Source organism: Euprymna scolopes, chromosome 12 (assembly GCF_053919585.1).
Source record: "Euprymna scolopes isolate OS-2025 chromosome 12, ASM5391958v1, whole genome shotgun sequence".
NCBI classification, from domain to species: Eukaryota; Metazoa; Mollusca; class Cephalopoda; order Sepiida; family Sepiolidae; genus Euprymna; species Euprymna scolopes.
This window is the reverse complement of record NC_136493.1, coordinates 8,347,106-8,374,691: the sequence shown is the minus strand read 5'-3', so window position 1 is coordinate 8,374,691 and position 27,586 is coordinate 8,347,106. Positions and strand designations below refer to the sequence as shown.

Sequence of the window (27,586 nt, the reverse complement as noted above, 5' to 3'; positions counted from 1 at the left end):
CTTTCAGGGAAAAGAGCGATCACTTGCCCATGGACAGCCTATGTGTAGCTTTGTGACTACAACTGCCAGTGTTCACCTACACCTGTTGCTTTCGCCACATGCCCATCGCTGCAAGACTTGAAGAATATGCCTTAGACAGATCGGTAATCGGTGATGAGTGGCAAAACAGACCTGTGCGTGAAGGTTTTATAGTGAGAAGGCCGGTGCATAGGGGCAATACCACTCTCTCGTCCTGGGAAGTCTTGATCCAGTGGCACAGAGAACCGTTACGGCAGGAGACTGCCAGACTGCAGTAGATAACCAGTATGACTTTAGGTGTCACATCCTGCTCTAGGTGCTCCAGCGACACTTGCTGCCACCGCCTTCACAACCGTTGGTTCTTCATATGAACTCTTCCGCTTGTTCCGCTGGGAGTCAAGCTTTGCATGCAGTAGGGGTGACACAGCCTGATCCTAGTTCACTGAGGATTTGTGACCTGTCAGCTACTCTCACCTGGTTTAGCAAGCTCGCCAAAGCCAGTGTCCAGGGTGTGGCCGCTGTTGCATGCATCAGCTACGGAGAGCCACAGGTGAGAGCTGAGTGCCAGGTGAGGTCCAGTGGCAGATGGGCTGTCCTACGAAGAGAACATGGCGAGCCCCCTATTAAAGGTGCTAACCACTCCCTTAACACCCCATACACCATATATATATATCATAAATGATTAATATTTATGGGCACAAAATTCATTGTAATTACTATATTTGATTTCCTTTTGCTTTCTCAATATCTGATTGAATATAATTTTATAATTTGAATTCAAAGTAGTTTTTAATTGTTTAAAAGTGAGTTTTATACTTCGTTTTTGAAGAGTACCTTTTACATTGTTTAGAATAATCTAGTTGCCATAAATTTTTCTGCTTACATTCAACAAACCCCCAAAATGTATTTGGTTGCTGCAGCTGCAAGAACTGCTGGAAATCAATTTTAAACATGAATTGCTGTGCGATTTCCCTCTAGATTTTCTACCTACGTTTATTTCCATTTTTTTTTTTTTTTTTTTTTCACGTTTGGGTATGGCCGCTAGGTAGTAGAGGTTAATTCAAGCATTCCTTTTTTTAGAAGGTAGATGTAAGGAGTCATCACATCTCGAGTATTAGGGTGAGAGAGTAAGAGAAAGAGAAACAATGGTCAACTGGAGTGGTTATTTATTTATTCAGAGAAAACTGAGGTCGACTTTTTAATGTTGTCTTCTAGAACTTTTAATATGTTGACAATGATGAGAGATAATGGCAGATGATGAGAGATGACAGATGATGTCAAATTCTACCTTTCACATCATATTGATTTTACATCACTACAATCTGTATTAAGAGATCCAACAGTGAGCAATTGACTAAAAAAAAAATGTAGGTCAGAATTAGGTTTTTTAAAAAAATAGTCTCTGAGGAAGTATTATTAGCAGTGGAAACTGAAATTAGTGAAACATATTCAAATCCAGTTTAGCTTTGTCACATTTTTTTTTCATAGATACAGTTATCATATCTTGTGTATGAGTTCGTTCCCTATAAACTTATAAAATCATAAGACATTTCAGGTGTACGAGGTATGGCCAGTCGATTGGAAACTTTCCCAGATTCATAAACTTCAATCGATTTCTTTACAGCATGCTTATTTTTCAATAGCATTTTAGTTTGCGTTATCAATATGATCTGAATAATGATGATTATAATAATAAACGATTTTTATTTATTACTTTATCGTTATTTTCATGGCAAGTGCTCGTTTGAGCTCCAATCTATGGTCCCACCTTGTCAAACTTTCACGAGAAACACTCATCTAGCTGAAAACACTATCAATAATTTCCCCCACTCTTTATCTGTGCCTGAACCTAAATGTAGACTCCATGAACAAAGTTTCTTTATTAGAACTGCACGTCTGTAGAACTGTCTTCCGTTTGCCTGCTTTCCAGCTGACTACAATATGGTTGTCTTCAAGTCTAATGTAAACAAGTTCTTGGTGAGCAGTTCCACTTGTTAACAAATTTACTAAATTTCCATTACTAACGGTTACTATATTGTCCAATTGACTACTGCATACTTTTTAACCCTTATCTTCGAGTGGCCTCCGGGCCTTGTTAAGTGGGGATGCTTATGTAAAAAAAGAAAAAAGAAAACTCCACAACGGCTGGTCTGATGCTTATGTAATTTTACAAATGTACTTTATGTATCTAGCAGTGTTTTTAGATGGGTTTTGTATCGGTATGTCTTCAATAGGTATTGATAATCGAAAAAAAAAAAATCTGATGAAAGACAGCATCTCCTGTATTTGTGGAAATCATCTTTTGTTCTTTGTTAACTCCTTACATCAAGTGGCTTAATGTCTTATCTAGAGCGATTTCCATTAAAGAAAATCAGTGTGGACAATTTTCCAAATAAATTTTTATTTAAACCAGAAAAAAATGACTTTAAAAGTAGGAGGATAAACATTTTAAGAGTAATTTATTACTTGAAAAATTGTTTTGATCAAATTATAAAATTGGGATGAGTGAGGGTAGGGTGGGGGGTCTGTTTTTTTTTTTTGTCTGTGAAATGAACATTTCTAAATATGGAAATTCTATATTTTTCTCTCTTGATTCTATCACGTAATTCACTGATGTGAACTTCTTTTTATTTTGTGAACATCTTGAACTACTTTGAATGTTGCACAAAATTTTGGTCATCAGAAGTTATTTAATCTTTAAGATGTAAAAATCAATTTCGAATTCGTTTCGGTTATCATTATTAGTTTACTTTTTTTCTAACCTTTTTTCCCCCTTCTGAAACGTACCTCTTCCCCTTCCTCTGTTCGCCTCCTCTGTCTTCATTCTTGTTTATTTCTCCTTTCCTACTCTTTTCTTCCTCTCTCTTTTCTATTATTTTACAGCAATTAAAGGCGGACACTGACAAATTTTTAGACTTTATATACACTTTGAATTTTCATGTCGATATCTTGTTAGTTATATGAGGCATGTGTTTTTTGTTTCTTCCTAAGTGTAAATTGCAGAACAAATATGCAAAACATTGTCACCTTTTTAGCTCCATGTAACGTGAATGTGCATTAGTTTTAACTAATTATCTCATAACTTTAGTTTTCTTTGTGTCCTTCAGTCTTCACATTCCATGAGCAATCTGACAAAGACGAGGGGGGGGGGAGAATTGTTGTTTTCTGGTTTGGGATATATCTAACACTTATCATTGGTGAAATTTTGATCTTAAAGTATTTTATTTATTTTTTTTTTTTTTCAAATCTTACATCAAGTGGCTTCATGTGGGGCGACAATCATGAAGGAAAACTTTGTTGAGATCCCAGTTCTACAAATGTTCAGTTCTCGATGATGGACTTGCAAGTCATAACATATCTCTTGTAACTTTGCTCAGGACTGTCGAGCATAGATTACCATGGTTACCATGAATTTGAACAAGGCACACCCAGGTTGTCGTCAGTATGTTTTGTTAAGCACTTAGCCACCATCACCTTCCTAACACTGATGATGAGGCAGAGGTTGGAACTTGGTTGATAGTGTTGGGACCTATTAGATTTGAGACTTTTTTTTTTTTTTTTGACTATGCCTAAGAGGGAGAAAAACTAGTGATAGATGCACCAGCCCAGATACACATGAATACGCGCCATGCTATTTTCTATGAATCTAAATAGACCAATTCAGTGAATTTGAATAGAAAACATACCCAATACACAAGTACTCCTCACAAAAATGCTTATCACCTTGGATGCTAACAGTCGTTTGAAAACTATAAATGCAAAAATAAATAACCTTAGTTGTTATTTTTAAAATGTTTTTTTTTTTTTTTTTGTTTCCTTTGAGCGAAGGAATTCCAGTCAGCATTTGGTGGATCTAAGAACTTTGAATATGGAATGTGAAGTGATCCGTTGCGTTTCTTTAGTCATGTTTTTTTTTCCAAAACAGTTGTGAAATGTTTGTCACTTCACTGTTCTCTGACTTTTTGAGGTTCATCCTTTCTTCAGATCTGTCTGGAGATTCTTTGATTTGATTGCTTGCTTGACTGACACTTATGAATCTTAGTAACTTTTTCTCACCCGCTCTTGTTATGTAGAACTTTAAAACTTAATCCCGTCTGATATGCATTGGATATCAATTTATTTCTAAGTAATCAGACATTTCAGGTGTACGAGGTATGGCCAGTCGATTGGAAACTTTCCCAGATTCATAAACTTCAATCGATTTCTTTACAGCATGTTTATTTTTCGAGTGCATCTTAGTTTGCGTTATCAATATGATCTGAATAATGATGGTTATAATAATAAACGATTTTTATTTATTACTTTATCGTTATTTTCATGGCAAGTGCTCGTTTGAGCTCCAATCTATGGTCCCACCTTATCAAACTTTCACAAGAAACACTCGTCTAGCTGAAAACACTATCAATAATTTCCCCCACTCTTTATCTGTGCCTGAACCTAAATGTAGACTCCATGAACAAAGTTTCTTTATTAGAACTGCACGTCTGTAGAACTGTCTTCCGTTTGCCTGCTTTCCAGCTGACTACAATATGGTTGTCTTCAAGTCTAATGTAAACAAGTTCTTGGTGAGCAGTTCCACTTGTTAACAAATTTACTAAATTTCCATTACTAACGATTACTATATTGTCCAATTGACTACTGCATACTTTTTAACCCTTATCCTCGAGTGGCCTCTGTTGTTGTTGATCTGAATAATGATGGTTATAATAATAATAATAAACAATTTTTAGTTGGTTGCCAATCACCTATAAATAACTTCCGTTTCAAACTGACATCAATTGAAAGATGGAATAACTGGTGCATCCACTAAAAGGAAATGTAATTCGTACTTTTGATTCTTTTCTAAAACTTTTTTTCTAGATTTTTTTATCACAAATGTGCAACTTTTATTTTAATAAATGTTGTCTTCTTGGTCATCCTGTAAAATATGATAGGTTACCCAACTAAATAACTGAAACAAAAAAACAGAATGCTTAATCTGCAGTAATAAATAATAAGTAACTTATTATTTATTACTACAGATTATAATATATATAAAATTTTAGTCATTCAATAAATTTAAAAATTATTGATGTGAAATGGTTAAATTTCAAATCAAAAGATTTTTTATTATTCTATGTAAAGCAAAGAATACATTTGAAATATAACTCTTTATCCTATAGGATTTCGATGTCTACCATCTCTTCAGAGGAGAAAATATTAACAAATACTTATAATGGTATTTGCTAAAGTCAGTGAGACATGTAAAATCACAATTAAAAGTTGATTAAGTATTTAAATGTCATAGAGTAAGGAAAGTTAATGAAAATGATATAAAAATTCACATCACATGTTTCCATACCAGTTGATTGTTAGATAATTTTATTCTGGAGTAATATATATATATATATATATATATATATATATATATATATATATATATATTTTATAGAAGGAATTAGACCTGTAGTCTAAAGAGCAGTTTATTTTAATGTATTAATAAATGTATCAATACTTTTAAAAGAACAGTGCCGATAGTACTGTACATATATAGTAAGCTCAATAGGTATATGTATCCTAGGGCTGTATTAATATTGAGTAAAAATAAAATGGAACTCAATAAGGAATATCCGCCTTACTTACTACAGAAATGCTGATTTTATTTTAGTGTCTTAACCCCCCCCCCCCCTCATTTTTTGCTGATGAGATTATATTCAAAGACAAAACTTTTCTCAATAATTGTCAATTTTAATAAAATGAATATTGTGTCCGAAACGATCCTACACTCAAGTTGATTTTGTTTGTCTTCCTTTTTGAAACTGATTCATAATTTACAATTATTCATCTTTTTACTTATATATAAGCGTTCTGTTTTTCAGTTATTATTTAGTTGGGTGATGACCACGAAGACAATATTTATTAAAATAAAAGTTGCAATTTTAAAACCGATTTTGATTTTTAGAAGTACAACCTCCAAAAATTCAAACTATAATTGTCCGTGGCATAGCAAATAAAGTACTTTGTAAAATTAAGTTGTAAGTTATATTCTTTTGAAGGATTCAATCCTCAGTATGGCCGACACTAAAAACAGAATTGCAAATTACTTAGGCTGACAGAACAAGAGCATGCTACCCCCCCCCTGGATTAAATAAAGGGTTGTGTTAGAAATTCTGTGTATTTTGTCAAACTCTGGAATCTGCGCAGAATTTCAAACAGAACCATTTATTCAATCCTTGTGGATAGTATGCTCTTGTCCCAGATTATGCCGAGCATCGCTGACGAGCAAACCTTACTGACAGTATGAAACAGAAAATATCAAAATTCATCGGACGTGAACTACAAAATGAATAATAAATGGAAATGTAGTGGGGGGAAAAAAAAAAAAAAAAAAAAAAAAAAAAAAAAAAAAACGACCTACCGTAATCTTGTTATATTTGTATTTTTTTTTTTTTTTTTTTTTTTTTTTTTTTGCAAGAAAAACTTTCAAACAATTTTCTTTTTTATGCAGCAGAGGTGGGGTTTAATATAATCATTATTTTCTTTTTTGACATTTTTTTTTAAAGAAAATTGTAAAACATTTTTTTTCAAAGAAAATTGTAAAAGGAAACAAAAATTGTCAAACAAGTTTTAAGAATATAGTTTTTTTTTTTTTTTAAATATAGCAGAATTCTTTTTTTTTAAAGAAAATTGTAACAATTTTTTTTTTTTTTTTTGTGATTTTCAATCGCATTTGTTAAAAAAGTCTTGGTTTGTAACTATTTCCATTTTCAGCACTGAGTTTGTGCACCTCCAGCCGGAACTATTGTCTATGGAGCCGCTCTTTCCAATTGTGCATTTTACGCCATATGCAATTCATTTCGTATGCAATTAACTTCTTTCTTTGACAATATTCCAATACTTGTTCTGGCGTCTGAAGAAGTTTGTCCAACATTGCTAAATTGGTTGTACTGTTATGTTCCATGATTTACATGTAACAACCATTTTTTTTTTCTCTTCTAATATTTATTTATCCGAAAGTCACCTGCTCGTTGCTGCGTTCTGATTGGCTGAACAGCGTTTTATGTTAGGTTACAGGCAAACCTGAGCGATTCACGACAGGTTTTGGGGAAACCCGTGCGAATGCTTAGATACGTTCGGTTCACAGGATGCACTAGTACCAAAGTGTATATTGACTGAACTCCAATCTATGCCCCCCCCCCTGACAAACTTTCACGAAACCACTCGACTAGCTACAACCACTATATACGATTTCCTCCACTCTCTAACTGTAAATGCAGATTCCACAAACAAAGCTTCTTTCTTAGAACTGCCCGCCTGTGGAACACTATTCTGCTGGCCTGCTTCCCAGTTGAATACAGCATAGTAGCCTTTAAATCCAATGTAAACAAGTCCCCATAAACAATCAAATTCTTCCCACTCTACACCATTAACGATTGCTACACTATCACCTTACATTCATTAACCTTTATCCTCAAGTGGCCTTCAGGTCTTGATAAGTGGTGACTCCCAAGTAAAAAAAAAAAAGTCCTAAGTAATTTGTAGTTGTATTTTTGATACCGGCTACACTTAGGATTGAGCCTTCAACCTCCAAGAACCTGTGCAGATAACCCTAACCTGAAAGTCATAGGTTAGTCAAGATAAGAACAGAAATCTGAATAATCGAAATCATCTTCTTGTAGAATTCCCAAACAGAACGCTTTGTTTACATTTTTAATCTTTCTACAAATCACTGTCTGCCTCGATTTTGCGATCTGCAGACGATCGGAAAGTTAATCTCATAAAAGCATTTCTGAAAGTTAATCGCATTGTTTTAATTCATTCAAGACATATTTGAACTGCTTAACTTTTGCAAAAGATGTTATGTAAAAATTCGTTTGTAACTAATGATCAGATGTAAGGAGCTCGACTGAGTTTCAATCTCTGGTTTCTCCTAAGAACTCATCTTATGGCCACGATTGAAAAGAAACTTTTGTGTGCTTTACGTCTGTTGGAATTTTCATGAGCAGCGTTTCCAAAAACTTTCAGTGAAAGCACATTACCATGTGACTGCTTTCCTGCAGGTTATAACAGGGTTCTCTTCAATAAGTTATAAAGTATTTTTCTAATTAATGAAGCTTTGTTCATTTTATTTTCAATCCTCTCATAATATTCTTTACCATTTAGCTAACAATGTATCCATTTTATTAACTTATCCCCAAGTAGCTTTTGCCCTTGATATGTGATGACTCATTAGAAGAAAACTGTATAAGTTATTTATGAAATTTGTTTTGGTTAGTAAAAAAAAAAAAAAAAAAAAAAAAAAAAAATCTTATTACATTTATGGCTGAGGTAATAAGGTTTTATTATGGGACAGAATTCTTTTGCTCACCTGTGAAAGATGCGTAATTGTTGTATAATGGTTGGACTATGTTAATTTTATTTCCATTTAGCGTATGAACGATACTTTGAATCTCTCACTGTATTGAATAAAGGCGGTAAATGTTTACAGCCACAGGGCAAAGGATGAGCCGAGAATAAAAGGCGGCCACCTCGAATCCTAAGGGTACACCGTTCGCATTCTATTTTCCAAACCTTGTCGCATTGTTTCAGTTTAATCATCTTGTTGCCTTTGTTTGGGATTCCTGAATTTCAAAACGACCTGCATACTTTAACCGATATTTTACCGTCATGTGTGAGTAGGACAATAAAGTTAAAAATTCTATTCTTGTTCATTTCTGATTGTGACATGACACTCCTTAAGAAGAAAGGAGTACAAAACTATTGAAATGTGATGACAAGATGAAAAAGTAATCCGTTTGAACAACTGCAAAAATAATTTCAAGAGCAATTTGTGTTCTTCAATTCGTATTATTTACATTCTTCAGACTGCTGTTCTCATCTTGAGTTTTATTTTCACAACATTTCGGTCGATGTAACCTCTTACCTTCTTCAGTGTCAAACTTGGGAATCTTTCTGATGAAATTGAAAATCTGCACAGAATTTCAAACAGAATGTTTTATTTAATTCACGGAAGTAGCATGCTCTTGTTGTATCAGCCATAATTAGGTAGAAGTCCTAAGTAACTTGCAGTTGTGTTTTGAGTGTTGCCCGTACTGAAGAATTTTAATAAGTACTTTATCCACTACGCCATGGGTCCAAAATACAGTTGCAAATTCGTTGTGACTTCTACCCAGTCATGGCTGATGGAACGAGAGCATGCTACCTTCGTGGATTAAATAAAAGGATTCTGTTCGAAATTCCGTGCAGATTGCTGAGTTCAACAAGGTACACCTAAAGAAGGTCAGAGGTTTCATCGATTGAAACATTGTGAAAATAACACTCGAGATGAGAACAATAGTCTGAAGAATCCAAATATTCAATCCTCATCTCAAAAATTCAGAAATGTTTTTCGATGTTAACGTTTTTAAAATATCTGACTTTTGTTGAATAATCCACATGAACCTTACTTTGATTTGATGTATATTCAGTCTGTTGCTAGTCTCTTTCTACTCTTATTTCCATCAAAGATACTTCACTCTTTAGTTCATCTTTGTGAAACATTCACAGCAAGAATTCGTTTAGCTATCACTATGGAAAAAGACTTTGCTTTCTTCCTTCATGTGCCTAGCGTCAGACTGAATTTCCATGGAGTGATCTCCTTTGCAAGGGTTTCTTGTTTGTGCAACACATTGCCATGGGATTGCTTCTCTACAGACTACAACACGGTTGTCATCTTTAAATTCAGTGTCAACAAATGTCATAAATCACTTTATACTCAGTTCATACTTTTGATTTTTCCTCATCTTTCGGTTGACAATTATTCCTGTCTCATTAACCCTCATCCCTGAGTTGCTCTTGGCTTTAACAAATGGTGACCCAATAATAAAAATATTTAAAAACAAAAAAAAATGGAACTATTTTATGTCATCAAGCTTGTATGGGTTATTTAATGCTGAAACTTAAATTTTAAGAAAGTACAAAGCTGACCTTGGCTTTACTTTCGGCTTGTAACTCTTGCTTCCCTTACTTTATCCTTTAGTTCTCATATTCCATTAGTGATGTTTCTGACAAAGGGGAAAGAATTATTCTTTTCAGGGTCGGAATCTATTCATCTAACAATTATCATTGATTATTTTTTGACCGTGAAGTAGTATTTTTTAAAAGATCCTTACATCAAGTAATGTTATGTCTTGTCTGGAACGATTTTCATAAAAATATATAAAGTTTTAGATATTACTAGAAGGAAAGTGTTGTTGCAATCCTCCTTTCTCAGCATCCTTTCACTGCCAGCTCTGTTATCTTTTTGGGTAAACCAATTATTTATTTCAAGTGTAGCCTGTGAAAATTACACACTTTTTTTTTCTTTATAGAAACTGCTTTTTTTTTATTTTTTTTTTTAAAAAGATCCAAATTCTATGAAATGTTCGATTTTTAGATGATTATTGCATTTTCAAGTACAGATAAAATGTTTTATTTTTATTTTGCATATATTTATTTCTAAGCATATTTTACATTAAAAATAACACGTGATAAAAACAAAATTTGTTGAATTTGTAGAGATGTGTTCAATTGTAACCCGATGATCACTTTTGTGGTTGCGTTAAGATAAAACAATACAAGACTAGTTCTTGATTTAACTCGGTTAAACTTGGTGTGTCATATCGTTACATAGCATGGAAAAAGGAACCCCTAATGTTATTTGTAGTGAGTTGGCTGGTCGCGTCGGTCCCCAGGGTTTTTTCTTTTTTGGCCGATCTATCGCCTGACTTTTTTCAATCTCTTAGATCTCTCTTTTGGGGGCAAACCACTGTCTTAAACTGGCACAAAATTCACTGATATTTCTAAACAATCTCTAAATATATTGATTTCTATGTCCAATCTTTTGTCCCAGTCATCGTCACACCATGATTAACCATTCTATTTCAAATGGTCTTTGTGTTCCGTGGTGAGCTTTTCTTGCTTTCGTTGTCTTTCTACTAATCTTACTTTCTATAACTTTATTCTGCTGATCAACACATTTCCTCTTTTTTTTTTTTTTTTTAAATAGTTTTTCCTCTTTTTTGTTTTTTTACCCTAACATTGAAGATTATCACACAATTATTGTTTACATTTTTTGTTTATATTTTTTGTTTACATCTTTGTTTACATTTTTTGTTTACAAATTTTCTTAGCTAAAGTTAAATTCACTTGTTAAAATCAGTTTTCGTTTGGTTCTTTAATTATACAAAGAAATCTGTATTAACACTGCTACAATATTTATTTTGGATGACTTGTATCCCTTTAATTTATTTAATACGTTATGTTAACGAAGCAAAGGAACAAGCACAATTCGTATAAATACTAGCATGCTGCCCAGCATGGCCCGGTCATGAAATACGCTTAAATATGATACTTTGATTAATGCAGATTTTGTATTGGACCCAATATATAATAATGATTTAAAAAGTTTTAAAACAAAAATGACTTGTGCGCCACAACAATGACTCGTGTGAATCGAAACCAAAGCGTTTAGCTTACGATTTATTTATGCCTCTGCCGTTAATGACTGAGTTATGAAGATATGTTTGCTGCAAGGATAGAAATTAAAACAGGAACCAATAGCTACTACGTTATGCATGCATATTTGTAATCCCCGGCGTTCGATCTTCACCTGGCAAATTTCATTATTTCTAATTTTCACACTTTAGTACTGATTTTCTCCAGCTAAACCCAAATATAAAGTTTTGCAAGGGTTCGAATACCCTATATATTAAGTTTCATACCTGTAGACCAAAAACTCTAGGAGGAGTTTTGTAGGCAAAATGTTTTGAAACAAAAAATATATACATATACGTATACATAAATATATATGGAAAGAGTTTCGTGTTTACTATAAACTTTTTACGCAAATATTACACAAGTATAAATCATGTAGAATATCTACATGAATAGAATTACAAGTAATAATTAACTATAGATGATCATTCCATAAGAAAACCGAAAAAAAAACAACAAATAGGGCGTTTAATAAAATGAATGTTTAAAAGAATATGCAAATTAACTAGATCTTTTGCTAGTAAACGCAATTCCATGACCAATGTATAACAAAGTTGTATTTTCCTTTTAAATAAATAGAAAACTGTTTTTAATATGAATATCAATGCACAAAACTCCCCAAATTTCTAGGAGTATGGATTGGTAGCAAAGAAATATTTTTCAACAATATTTTGAAGCTTTGCTTTCACTTGAATTCTTTATTAGTATTATTAATATTATGATTATTAATTTGAATTTTTCTTTTACCCCAAGCTATGTCTTGGTAGTTAGTAGAATTCATATTTTCTAAATGGCTTAACACAACAGAAGGAATTGGTCCATAGAATTTGCAATAGTTGTGCTTGAATTGTTTTAATTCAGATACAAAATGTCTGACATTCTTTTTCTTCTCCCAAATGAAAGAAACTATGAATCCATTGGGTGGATATAGACTCCAATAACAATTTCAAAATGACATATTTACACTTTCATATCGAAATCGATAAAATTACTTTTGCATGGAACAGTTTGGATATCAGTTTATAATAATCAATAATAATAGAGTGAATCTATTAATTTTCCATTTCTCGACCCACACAAGATTATTAGATGTTAAGCTATTCTCATCCTAATCTCCATCGGGCATAAAACTTACTCAAAGTTCTTTTCTGTAAATATGAACAGACATATTAAATGGAAAGTGAGATGCTTATTGGAATTACCATTCTTGTTGTTGGCAAGAACTTATTGAATAAGAAGAAATGCTTGATGGCGTTTTGAAGAGAATTGGCAAAGAGAAAGGGGAAGGGTTGCAGAATTGTTTTTGTTCTCATCCATCAGAATACGATCCTGAAATTCATGAATAATTCTAATTAAAAAAATTTAAAAGATTCACATTTCAGACGTTAGATTGAATATTACTTTACTTTATTGGAAGGGCGATTCTTGGTCAGAATCGCCCCCCCCTCTTCCCCATATTAAAAAACAAATGTAAAGAAAAATCTGGATGTATGTACCTGAGACGAAAAAAAATATATTCCAAAAATCACAAATTGATCAAATAGTTTTATTTTTATAAAGAAAATCATTTTAAAGCGATTAATAGAAATTTGTATGCATTGCAGTATAGATCACAAGTTTTGAATTATTGCTGAATTATTATTTTTTTTTTTCAAAATGGCAGATGAGACAAGTCACTCCTTCGATACTTGTAAAATTTGATTTTCTTATTTAGAAATAAAACTACTATTCTGAATAAGAACCAGAAGGGAACAGAGAGTACTGGAATTCTGAGAAGGCTTATTGTCACTCAAAATCCAAAAGAAGCCATTGTCTCTTATCAGTGCGAATTGAATGGTAAACAGTTTGTACAAGGATGTAATTTGCAATGGTGACAGAAACAGAGAGTATTGGAAATTTGGGAAAATTTTTATCACTCAGGTTTCATGGAACACCTAATTTTGCCAAGAGTGGTCACTACTAATAGCTTGGTTGAGTTGAATCGGCTTTTTCCTTAGCCTGCACCATGGTTCAAGCCATGGCGAACCATGCACGGTCATCTTCAGCATGGTTGTAAGAGATCCTTAACCGAGCTTGATTTCACCATAGAAAACCGGCCATTTACTGATGTGGAAACTCCCAGTGAATACGCAATAATCTAGACTAACTTGTGGTTGGTTTTATTTCCGATTTCCTTAAACTGAGACTGTTTTCTAGATAGCTAAATATCCTTTCATTTAGTAATAAATGTCCAACTCTGGCAAATGGAAAGACAAAGCTTTTTGGAAATCACAAAATCACATCTTAATTGCTTGGACAAACATTTTGAAATACACTCTGAAGTCAACCCCAGCGTCACGATTGGGAATCTTTCCAAGATGTTAAAATTCCTCAAGAGTACATGAACTCTTTAATGAAATTGTGATTCGAATACGTTTTATTTTTGTAAAGTGCTCGAATGGCTGTAAGCAACTGAGCAAGACCTTTTATTAGCCTTGGTAATATTTCGGCTATTTTTAAAAAATTTTATTTTTATGGAAATCACTCCAGACAAGGAATGAAGCCACTTGATGTAAAGAGCTTTTCTTTTCTTTTTTTTTTTACACAGTGGTCACCAGCTTAAAAATATTACTTCAAAGTCAAAAACTTCCTCCTTTGTCAGAAACATTGCTCATGAAAGGTGAGGACTAAAGGATAAAATAAGGAAAGCAAAAGTTATGAAACTGTCCAAAGTTATCCAAAATCGACTTTCTACTCTCATTATATTATACACATCTTTAGGAGTGTTGGTCATGTCAGTCTTGAGACTTGAGTTTATATAAACATAACACCACATTAAATTGTACTTGAAATCTATGCTGATGACACGACCATCTACGGCAACACATCAAAGGCTGTAAATGACAAAGTTCTCTCTGATTCTCTCTCCTCTGATCTTGAGCGCGTGGTTCAGTGGGGGAAGACGTGGCTGGTTACCTTTAATGTATCTAAAACCAAACTCCTATCCTTACATCATCAACGCTCTGATCCCCATCTGGCATCAATTGTGATGAATGGCTCTCGTCTGGGAGAGGCCCTGTGTTTTGACAAGCTTCTGAGTTTGACCTTTACTCCTAATCTGAAATGGAACACGTACATCAAGTCTGTTGCCAAGGTCGCTGGAAAGATGGTGAGATCCTTCTACCGCTCCAGAAGATATCTCACTACTGATGCAATTCTCTATCTATATAAAAGCCAAGTACGTCCAAGGATGGAATACTGCTGCCATATCTGGGCAGGAGCTGTTAAAAACAGCCTATCCTGCCTTGACAGAGTACAAAATCCACTTCGTGGCTTAGTAGGAGATGCCCTTTTCTTTACTCTGCAACCTCTCTCCCACAGAAGAGACGTTGCGAGCCTATCCTTGTTTTATCGTTATTTCCATGGCAAGTGCTCGTCTGAACTCCAATCTCTGGTCCCCCCTCGCCAATCTTTCACGAAAAACACCCGTCTAGCTGAATCCACTGTGAAAAATTTCCCCCACTCTTTATCTGTGCCTAAATCAAAACGTGGATTCCATGAACAAAGCTCTTTCTTAGAACTGCACGCCTGTGGAACTCTGTTCTGTCTGCCTACTTCCCACCTGACTACAACTTGGATGTGTTCAAGTCCAACGTTAACAAATTCCTAATGAACCACCCCCTTTAGTAAACACTTTCAAATCTCCACACTGACGTACTGTACTTACAATAACCCTTATCCCTGAGTGGCTTCCGGGCCTTGATAAGTGGTGACCACCGTGTAAAAAAAAAAAAAAAAAAAATTATTTGCATGTGTGCAATGCCCTGCGTTTACGGAGACCCTCTACCCACATGCATAACAAGACTGCCTAATCTACTCTATCATTTCCATTTTCTCGAAAAAACTCAAAACTATATAGACGACCAAATACAATTTGCCATAATTTGATCTGATAAAATCTGTACAAATTATTAACTTTATCATCAAAATTGCAGCTAACATATAATAGTAAAGCATATAAGTGGATAGTTGCATAGGTATATAGATATTAGGCTTGTTTGTTTGTTTGTATGTTTGTGTGGTTGTATGTTTGTTTGTTTGGTTGTACGTTTGTTTGTATGTTTGTTTGTTTATTTGTATGTTTGTTTGTTTATTTGTATGTATGTTTATTTGTATGTATGTTTGGTTGTATGTTTGGTTGTATGTTTGGTTGTATGTTTGGTTGTATGTTTGGTTGTATGTTTGGTTGTATGTTTGTTTGGTTGTATGTTTGTTTGGATGTTTGTTTGTTTGGATGTTTGTTTGGTTGTATGTTTGTTTGGTTGTATGTTTGTTTGTTTGCTTGTATGTATGTATGTTTGCTTGTTTGTTTGCTTGTTTGTTTGTTTGCTTGTATGTTTGTTTGCTTGTATGTTTGTTTGTATATTTGTTTGCTTGTATGTGTGTTTGTTTGTTTGGTTGTATGTTTGTTTGGTTGTTTGGTTGTATGTATGTTTGGTTGTTTGTTTGCATGTTTGTTTGTTTGTTTGTTTGCATGTTTGTTTGTATATTTGTTTGCTTGTATGTTTGTTTTTGTTTGGTTGTATGTTTGTTTGTTTGTTTGGTTGTATGTTTGTTTGTTTGTTTGGTTGTATGTTTGTTTGTTTGTTTGGTTGTATGTTTGTTTGTTTGTTTGGTTGTATGTTTGTTTGTTTGGTTGTATGTTTGTTTGTTTGGTTGTATGTTTGTTTGTTTGGTTGTATGTTTGTTTGTATGTTTGTTTGGTTGTATGTTTGTTTGTTTGGTTGTATGTTTGTATGTTTGGTTGTATGTATGTATGTTTGGTTGTATGTATGTATGTTTGGTTGTATGTATGTATGTTTGGTTGTATGTATGTATGTTTGGTTGTATGTATGCTTGTTTGGTTGTATGTATGCTTGTTTGGTTGTATGTATGCTTGTTTGGTTGTATGTATGCTTGTTTGTATGTTTGTATGCTTGTTTGTATGTTTGTTTGTATGTTTGTATGTTTGTTTGTATGTTTGTGTATGTATGTTTGTTTGGTTGTTTATATGTTTGCATGTATGTTTGTTTGCATGTATGTTTGTATAGGCAGCATTCTTTAACTCTTTCAGTTATAGCTTAAATGTATGGTTACTTTAATTGAAAATTGTATTCATCATCTTCAAGCTCATCTGTCAATCAACAGTGTTGTAATGTGTTTGAAATGTGTCCAATAAACAGGATGGTGGGATCGCCATGCATGTATTGCATCAAATTTACGATTTACAATCATTTTAAAAAAATAATCTAATACATTTGACCACGGGAATGAAAAGGGTTAAACATTGGTAAACACAACACAATTTCTCTGCTTGATTTTGTTCATTGTTTTTTTGTCACATGAAGATGATTCAACGAAGAATCGAAAATTCTTGTGATACATATGCAACATGTACTAATCTTTTCGATTTCGAAACTAAAAAAACTAGGAAAATCGGAAAAAATGTATATTTAACAGAAGATTTAGGTTGTGTTTAACAATGTGTGTGTGTGTGTGTGTACTAAATATATCCGTGACCTATTGCGTGAGTATCACTATTTATTTAGAAATTTTTCTTGCATAACTAAAGATAAGTAAATCGATCTATTATTTTGCTATTATGTTTTGAGTTTTGAAATAAGGATTGATAATTTCTATTGGTCATCTTGGATATTATTCACACATTTCAGTTGATGTAACCTCCGACCTTCAGGTGTATCTTATTGAATTTGAGGGGAATGTTTCTGTCAAGCTCAGGGAACATGCACAGAATTTCAAACAGAACTCTTTATTTAATCTACGAGGGTAGCATGATCTTGTTCCGTCAGCCATGATTGGGTAAAAGTCTTAAGAAATTTGCGAGGACCCATGGTGTAATGGATGAACTATTTGATAAAATTAAGTTATAAGGTACACTCTTCTGGAGGTTGATGGCTTGTTCCTGATTGTGGGCAACATTAAGAATACAATTGCGAATTACTTAGAACTTCTACCCAGTCATGATTAAAAGAACGAGAGCATGCTGCCTCCATGGATTAAATAAAAGGTTCTGACTGAAACGTTGATTAACGCTCATGATGAGAAAAGTAGTTTGAATGATCCTAATAATACGTATTATTTTGCTATCTAATGTATAGACGTGTTTATGGTGTGTACGAACACATTCTGTAAATTAGATGGAAAGTGCAAGACACGCTTTCTCTAAATGCTCACAGAAACATTAAAAAATATTAAAGTAGTTGAATAAACATAGTAAGAGAAACAGATGACGTGTTGAGTTAATTATAAATTATGATTAATTAGGACAATTAAATTGAATGTTTTCAAACAGAACTAAAGCACGCAACTAAGGTATATTTGTGTATATATTTTGTGGTATTAAAGTATGAGGATCATTCCAAAAGCCCCTCCCCCCCATTTTTAAAGTTGAAAAGCTACAAAGACAGGAGTGGTACCATTAAAACAAGCAATCTTTTGTGCTTCAAAACTTATTTTTCTACATAGTCAACATCATTCTCAATGAACTTTTGCCAGAAATTCAATGATGCGTTTCTACTTCTGACACACATCTATGACAGAGGTTGTTCTCATAGTTTCACACCGTCAATATTTGTAACAGAGAGATGAAACTTTCAGGTCATGAATGTATAAGTTCAGTCATCATAACAATGCAATTTGCAATCCCCTCTTTCTTTTGAAATGTCTGTTGTATAAGGAAAGATACCTTAGGAAAACGGACTTCAATATCTTTTCTATAATAAAGTCAGTTGGATGCTCAAATTTTGTCATAACTACAATGCTTCTTACAAAATCAATATTGCATTTTGAATAGACATTTTATTATGCTGAATGGTGATCCATGTTATTAAGAACAATAAAATGTAGTCTTGGTAATTCCTTCCAAAAATCAATTTATCCAGTCAGACCAACGCTATCCCTATAACAGACCAATAGATCTAACGTGTGGCGTATTTTACTGAAGGTAAGATTTCAGTCAGTAAAAATCTTAGTTGCTAACATTTCACTCTCAGATTTGAGAAAATTCTATTCTGAAGAAACGGAGATTAAGACTCATCAAATTTATTTCACCTGAAGTTTTCTATTATATCATGAATTACGTATGGATTATAAATTTTTAAGCATATTGTAATAAGTCAAAATTGAATTTTGCAAATTATTTTTTGTTTTTTTAACATTATTATTAAAAAAATAGAATAAAAACTTGGTTTTAGTGAATTTGCAAGTTGTTGGCCGGCTATCAAACTGCAACAAGAATGAACATTCCAGGACCGTTTGTTGTCATCTTTACTGACCAGACCGTTACCAACGATGATGAAAGATTAATTTCAGCTTTTAGGTTTTAGAATCATATAATCTAGAACATGAATTTAATAAGTAATAATAATAAAAATACAAAGGATTAAATCTTATTTAAGACAAGATCATCTGGCATTGTCCGGAGAAAAAGTGTAACATATTTTTATCACAACTTCTATCCCTTCAATACCTTTCTTCCTCCCTCCCTCTCCCTGCCCTTCTTTCTTCTCTGCTCAGCCCATTCCTCTCTTTGGGTATGCACACACACACATAGACAACTTGTTTTTATAGAATCATTGAATGAGTCTGCATAAAGAAATTAACTTTTTGATTAAAATAGTTACTTTCCTTTATGTAGTAAGAACCCCCCCCCCCCCAAAAAAAAAATCTGTTGTAGTTTATGATCAAAGAATGAATACTTTTTTCTAAATTTTATTCATCCAGGGCAATGCTGATCAACAAAATGCTTACTTTAGAGTATTTGTTTTGTTATTTTTTACTGTTAGCCGGACAAACAAACATGCACACTGACAACTACCCTTTATATTATATATATATATAGAAAATTTTATATTATATATATATATATATATATATATATAATATATAGAAAATTTTATATTATATATATAATATATAGAAAATTTTATATTATATATATAATATATAGAAAATTTTATATTATATATATAATATATAGAAAATTTTATATTATATATATAATATATAGAAAATTTTATATTATATATATAATATATAGAAAATTTTATATTATATATATAATATATAGAAAATTTTATATTATATATATAATATATAGAAAATTTTATATTATATATATAATATATAGAAAATTTTATATTATATATAATATATAGAAAATTTTATATTATATATATAATATATAGAAAATTTTATATTATATATATAATATATAGAAAATTTTATATTATATATATAATATATAGAAAATTTTATATTATATATATAATATATAGAAAATTTTATATTATATATATAATATATAGAAAATTTTATATTATATATATAATATATAGAAAATTTTATATTATATATATAATATATAGAAAATTTTATATTATATATATAATATATAGAAAATTTTATATTATATATATAATATATAGAAAATTTTATATTATATATATAATATATAGAAAATTTTATATTATATATATAATATATATAGAAAATTTTATATTATATATATAATATATATAGAAAATTTTATATTATATATATAATATATATAGAAAATTTTATATTATATATATATAATATATAGAAAATTTTATATTATATATATAATATATAGAAAATTTTATATTATATATATATAATATATAGAAAATTTTATATTATATATATATAATATATAGAAAATTTTATATTATATATATATATATATATATATATATATATATATATAGAAAATTTTATATATATATATATATATATATAGAAAATTTTATATATATATATATATATATATAGAAAATTTTATATATATATATATATATAGAAAATTTTATATTATATATATATATATATATATATATATAGAAAATTTTATATATATATATATATATATATATATATATATATAGAAAATGTCTTTGTCCAAAATTTGAATACTTTGTACATTAGTATTTGATACAAACCTGAACGAAATAATTGTAATAAGTTAGTATTTGATACAAACGTGAACGAAATAATCAATTGTAATAAGTTAGTATTTGATACAAACGTGAACGAAATAATCAATTGTAATAATTAGTATTTGATACAAACGTGAACGAAATAATTAATTGTAATAAGTTAGTATTTGATACAAACGTGAACGAACCTACAGCCTCTCTCCCACAGAAGAACCGTTGCAAGCCTGTCTTTGTTTTATCATTGTTTCCATGGCAAGTGCTCGTCTGAGCTCCAATATCTCGCCCTCCCCCCTCGCCACTCATTCATGAGAAACACCCATCTAGCTGAAACTACTGTCAATAATTTTCCCCACTCTTTATCTGTGCCTAAATCAAAACGTAGATTCCATGAACAAAGCTTCTTTCTCAGAAGTGCACGACTGTGGAACTCTCTTCCGTTTGCCTGTTTCCCACTTGACTACAACTTGGATGTCTTCAAGTCCAACATAAACAAATTCCTGACAAACCGCCCTCTTAAGTAAGACACTCTATCAAATCTCCAATACCAATGATTACTACAATACTATCTCATTGATTACTGTACATGCAATAACCCTTATCCCTGAGTGGCCTCCGGGCCTTGATAAGTAGTGACATTCATATAAAAAAAAAAAAAATAATCAATTGTAATGAGTTAGTATTTGATACAAACGTGAACGAAATAATCAATTGTAATAAGTATTTTATAATTGCGACTATAAGTTAGTCATTCCTATAACACTTGTTCCTTTGTGTTCTTTTCAAAATCTCTTTCTATGGATTACTTTTTTTTTTGCAATAGTGACAGTTTAATTGGCAGGGTTGTGTGTGGGGGAGGGTTGGGGGGGGGAGGATTAAACCTGTTTGAACAAGTAGTTTTAATTTTCTCACGGAGTTTCAATATTTGATTTTACTTCCAGCCAGAAAGTATTGAAATGCATGAACTAAATTTTGTGACCATTTCTTGTCTGTCTGTTTCTCACCTCTGTATACGAGGTACCTTCAGTAAGTTTCAAACTTTTTCAATGGGCACTTTTTGATAGTACACACATGAAACTGGTCCCCTTCAAAGTAATCTCCTCCAGCTGCCATGCACTTGTTGTACTGTTCCAACAACTTCTGGAAGAACCCATGGAAGTTCTCTTGTATGAGCATGTTAATGACCCTCGTCACAGCCTCTTTCATCTCAATTGTATCATAACGATGGCCTCTAATGTTTTCCTTGATCTTGGGGGAATAACCAAAAGTCAAAAGCAAAGTCTGGACAATAGGGAGAGTGCGGAACTGTCTTGATGCCCATCTTGGTTAAATAGTCTGTGACGAAGATGGAGTTGTGGACTGGTGCATTCATGCAAATCTTCCGTATCTTCAGTTCCTCATGAATAACTGTGTACAGTTCCCATACATGAAACTATGCATGTATTATCTCTATAGACAAACTGTGGTTCTTATCCATTAAATTCTTTATTTGGCCAATCAACTCTGGTGTTCTTCCTTACTCCTTTCACAACTCTCATTATCCTTCACATTCCCTGCCTTCTTTGAATTTCTTATGTCACTCAAAAACTGATGATGGACCAAAAGCAGTTTGAACCATTCCATACGTTTCTGTGGCATTTTTCCAAGTTTAAAAATTTTTTTTATTGCATATCCTTCTTCTAAAGTATTCTCACGTCCAGATTGCATTTTTCATATTCACTAACTGTAACAATCAGACCGTAGTAGGGTGTATTCCAATTCCTGATGTAGCTGTTCATTTGAACATGAAATCATAAAAATTGGTCAGTCATCTCATTAGATGTATACTGAATTTTCCAGAGTCTGTGACAATTTTAAATACCTGTAGAAAAAAAGTTTGGAAACTTATTGACGCACCTCGTAACCTACACATTGTTACTTTTATTTCAGATTAATCAATTTAAATAAAAACAAATTCAATAAAATCTTTAAGAATTTATTCAATCCCAAAAAACTGTTTCACTGGAAATATCACACGCATCTTGCATAAAGTTATTCCATGGAAATTTTATATTTTTTTAAGATCATACAAATATTTTTTAAAAAAATTTTCTTTTTAGAATAATTTTATTCAGAGGGAACAAGTCTCAGTTAATTAAATGTGTTCCATAAAAATATCTTATCGTGCGTGTCACGTGATTCATAATAAATTGAAATAAGCTTGGGGAAAAAAAAAGGTTCATAATTAATCTACAGTTAAAAAAAGTAACTTAACTGTTTATTTTGTTTATTACTCACATGCAAACATGAAAATTGTAGATTTATCTTCACTTGCAGCTTCCCACAAGAGGATGAGCATTAAAATAAACATTGACTAAATGGTTTAGATGGGAAGAAGTGAATGGCAAAACCCATTAAAAATGAAAAACTTACATCAGACCCGTTGCCAAAATCGCTGAAAAAATGGTTGAATCATTCTACCGTTCCAGAAAGTTTACACTCCCAATGCTCTACCTATACAAGAGCCAAATGCATCCTAAGATGGAGTACTGTTACAACGCTAACAACTAAGAGTACCATTTTCTGCCTCAATAAAGCATAAAACCATCTTCAAAATCTAGTGGGCAAGAACCTTTTCGCATTCCTACTTCCCTTTTCTCACAGAAGAAATATTGCAAGTCTATCTATGCTCTATCGTTATTTTCATAGCAGATGCTCGACTGAGCTTCAATCACTTGTCTTCCTGCAAAACATTCACAACAATTACTCGTCTAGTTACAACAAATGTCAACAATTTCCCTTACTCACTATCTGTGCCTAAAATAAACAAAAATTCCATGAGCAAAATTTCCTTCCTAGAACTGTCCGTCTGTAGAACACAATACTATGGGGCTGCTTCACAGCTGACTATAAAATGGTTGTTTTCAAGTCTATTGTAAATAAACTTTCATAAAAAACACCAGACTAGCTACAATCACTATCAAAAATTTTCCCCAAATCTAAATCTAAACGCATTGGCCTGCTTCCTGGTCGATTACAATATAGTAGCCTCCAAGTCCAATGTAAACAAGTTCTTGTTGAGCTGTCTCCTTAAGCAATCCAAATTTTATCCAATCTACACCATTAATGATTACTAAACTACCACTTTACATTCTTTAATCCTTATCCACGATTGGTCATCGGGCCTTGATAAGTGGTGACTCCTTTGTAAAAAAAAAATAAGTTCTTGGTGATTTGTCCTTTTAAGTAATTAAATCCTACTCAAGTTCCATTATCATTACCAATCATCACGGTGTTGTCTCACCATCTACGCGACACTTATTAACCCTTATACTCGAGTGGCCTCTGTGTCTTGATAAGCGGTGACCCCATTCTCACAAAAAAATCAGATAGTATTTGAGTTCTTTCAATACACAATAGATGTAAAATCCTCCAGTTTTGCTCAAACAAGCAGAAAGCTATGAAAAAGACAAAACAGGAGCTCAAGACTATAAGTTGACAGTAATAACCTTGTGTGTGTGAAACGGCACTAATCCTATTTAGGTATAATCGGCTTCCTACGAAAGAGGAAGTTCGATGGGAGTATAAAATTCACAAGTGATCCCCAGTCGCATCTATATCCCCATTGGGTGAGATGATGACATTAGGTTTTTACAACTCTTGAAGGGAAGTGTCTACGTCCTCTTACATAACAGCATCCGGAATTCCCAAATTGGTCATCCATTTTACTAATGACCAGGCTCATCATTGCTTAACTTTGGTGATCTGATGAGAACCGGTGTGTCAATGTGATTATTATATGCCTTATATTGAGATGAATGACTATTTACTTGCTTCCCATCGCAGGAAGATGTGACACAAGGTCAGAAAGGTGGGAAAAATGAAGCTAATGCCACTAAAAGAGAAGCACTCTGGTGATTCAAAAAATTGCCGGGGCAGTCCTGTTGGCATTCTCCAGTAAGATCGCCTCTGGTAGTAAGCAATACATTTACTCTCCCCCTGAAAGATGGACAACAGTAGCTGGAGAGAGTGGATCTTCTAGAACTACACAGAATGCAGTTCTAACTCCAGTCAACAGAGAAAAAGTCATTTAAAAATGGCCTATACTTTGTTGACTTTGGAGCTAAAGTCTGTGCATTGGTGTTAAGATTAGTCTGCTGATTTTAAGATTAAACTCGTGTCATTGTCAGTGATACAATAAGTCGATAGTTGTACGTTTCATTAACGTAATTTTTGGTGAAAAACCTACTGGTGTTACTCGTGTCAAAATATGGTCAGATAGTCGTGCAAGTCACTTTAAAAATCAGTATATAATAATTTAAATGAACATGTTATCCAGCAAACATAATGCTAATCTCATAAAGGAGGAGCACTTTGGCCATTAAAAAAATTGCCTGGGCAGTCCTGTTGGCATTCCCCGGTAATATCGCCTTGTGACAGATCCTCTCCCTCTCAGTACAGACCAATAAGTCTCCTATGCATCCTAAGTTGATAGAATCTCTTAAATAGAGAAGTAGCTAACCATCTCAGCAAAAATAACCTTCTCAGTGACATGCAATATGGTTTCCATTCTGCTAGATTTACAGCAGATGTGCTAATGATTTTATCTCATAAGATAAGCAAATCTCTTGACGGAGGGTTTCTTTCTACTACAATTGCTCGACATATCAAAGGCCTTTGATAGGGTATGCCATAAAGGTCTACACCACAAGATCTCCAGCTACAATATAGCTGGAAATGTCTTTTCAATTATTAAATCATTTCTCTCTGATAGGTTCATAAAGGTAGTGATTGATGGACAGAAATCAGAAGCTCACAGTATTAATGCTGGAGTCCCTCAAGGGTCTACCCTGGGCCCAACTCTCTTCTGATCTACATCAATGATCTCCTAAATCACATTTTAAGATCATTCATAGACATTTATGCTGACGACACTGCCATCTATGGCAACACATCAAAGGCTGTAAATGATTCTCTCTCTTCTGATCTTGAGCACATGGTGCAATGAGAAAAGAAGTGGCTGGTTAATTTTAATGCATCTAAAATCAAGCTTCTATCTTTACACTATCAATGCTCTGATCCCATCTGGCATCAATTGAAATGAACGGCTCTTGTCTTGAGGAGATTCCATCTTTTGACAAGCTTCTGGGTCTGACCTTTGCTCCGAATCTGAGATGGAACACGTACATCAAATCCGTTGCCAAGGTCACTGGAAAAATGGTGGGATCCTTCTACTGCTTCAGTAGATATCTCACTGCTGATGCAACACTATCTATATAAGAGCCATCCAAGGATGGAGTACTGTTGCCACATCTGGGTAGGAGCTGCTAGAAGCAGCTTATCCTGCCTTTACAGAGTTCAAAATAGACTTTGCAGCCTAGTGGGGGATGCCCTTTTCTCTTCCCTACAACTTCTTTCCCACAGAAGAGGCGTTACGAGCCTGTCTCTGTTTTATTATTTTCATGGCAAGTGCTCGTCTGAGCTCCAATCTATGGTCCCCTCTTGCCAAACTTTCATGAAAAACACTCTTCTATCTGAAACCACTATCAATAATTTCCCCCACTCTTTATCTGTGCTTAAACCAAACGTAGATTCCATGAACAAATCTTCTATCTTAGAACTGCACGCCTGACAAACTCTCTTCTGTTTGCCAGCTTTTCAGCTGACTACAATATGGTTGTTTTCAAGTCCAACGTAAACAAATTCTTGATGAGCCGTCTGTTTAAGTAATCAAATTTACGAAATGTCCACTAATGATTACTACAATATTGTCCCATTGACTACTGTATACTCATCAACCCTTATCCTTGAGTGGCCCCTAAACCTTGATAAGTGGTGACTACTAAGAAAAAAACACAATGTGTATATGCATACAAAAACATGCACATGTGTGTGTGTGAGTGCAGAGAAAATTAGAGTTTCCACTTAGCGTTAAAGCATTAGTCTTCCATAAAAAGAATTTTTGTTATCAGTTGTTTAAAGATAATAAATAAATAACCCATTTAAATACAATCTAACTCGATCAAATTTGATAGCTCACCTAAACGCTAACCATTGAGAGTGTGGGTTTTAAATCGACCTGCACCTATTAATAATATCTTCAATTTGTTTTAATTCTGTGAGTCACTGATGATTTAAATGGCATTTAATGGCCTTTTAAATGGTAAAAGATCAATCCATGTCAATAAAACCATGGTATGTCTCTAAAATATGTAATAGTTTTTACATAATTTGTTTTTGTGTGCGTGTCTATATATATATATATATATATATATATATATATATAGAGAGAGAGAGGGGGGGGATACAAATAACTTTTTAGCAAATAAAGTGAAAAGTGAAAATTTCAAGTTGAATAAAAAAAAACTTCAACACATCAGCTTCGAAATGCTAAAGAGGTTCTTCCTTTTCTTTCCATCTCCCTTATTGATCTGAGGAGTTAATAAAGTTCTTTATTATATTTCCAATTCACATCTCTCACTTATAGATATATACTAGACTACCCATTAGCCTGTTGGCTCTTGAAGGGTAAGAGAAAAAATGTTTGAAATAAAAAATGATTTTGAGATAATATTGCCTTGTATCGTCTTAAGACATTTTTTAAGTGATGAGTGAAAAAAATAAAACTCAGGAGATCTCCAGAGCAGTACTACAAGCACTAATTAAAATTCAGGCGGGCCCCTAAGAGTACTATTATAACAAAGTGTCTTACCCTCCCTAGAAATGAAAATACTTTTGAAGTGAGGACTAAAAAAAAGAAAATTAAAAGTAAAACAGGCTGCAGGAGCGCTACTAAATGCACTATAATTATTTACAAATATAGTTATAAATATGGTCATAGTTATATATTTGTTTTAACCTGTATTTTTAAATTCGATGGAATTTCTTGAGTTGGAAGCCATGTTTAGTTTCAGAACAGTTTCCGATGTTTAATTGTTCTATACAAGTCCTGGAGATGACCGATTCTCAGTAGACAGTTGTTTTCTACAGGTTCCTGACTTTATAATTTTGTAGCCAAAGAACAAAAGATTCTTTTCGTGTTGACACAAAGAAAACGTATGCAAGTTTGCTAAAAGAAAAAGGTTTAATTTTTATGGAGCGAT

At 32.8% G+C, this 27,586-nt stretch overlaps 1 protein-coding gene across 1 annotated transcript; it reads left to right on the top strand.

Moving 5' to 3' along the window:
* Positions 1 to 98: 98 nt before the first annotated feature.
* LOC145291578 (uncharacterized) lies at positions 99 to 19,209 on the top strand. Its single transcript, XM_080137653.1, has 3 exons — positions 99 to 143; positions 335 to 568; positions 15,536 to 19,209. Exons 1-3 carry the CDS (start codon positions 99 to 101, stop codon positions 16,592 to 16,594), a joined length of 1,338 nt encoding a protein of 445 aa, XP_079993779.1. The 3' UTR covers positions 16,595 to 19,209.
* The last annotated feature ends 8,377 nt before the right edge of the window (positions 19,210 to 27,586 follow it).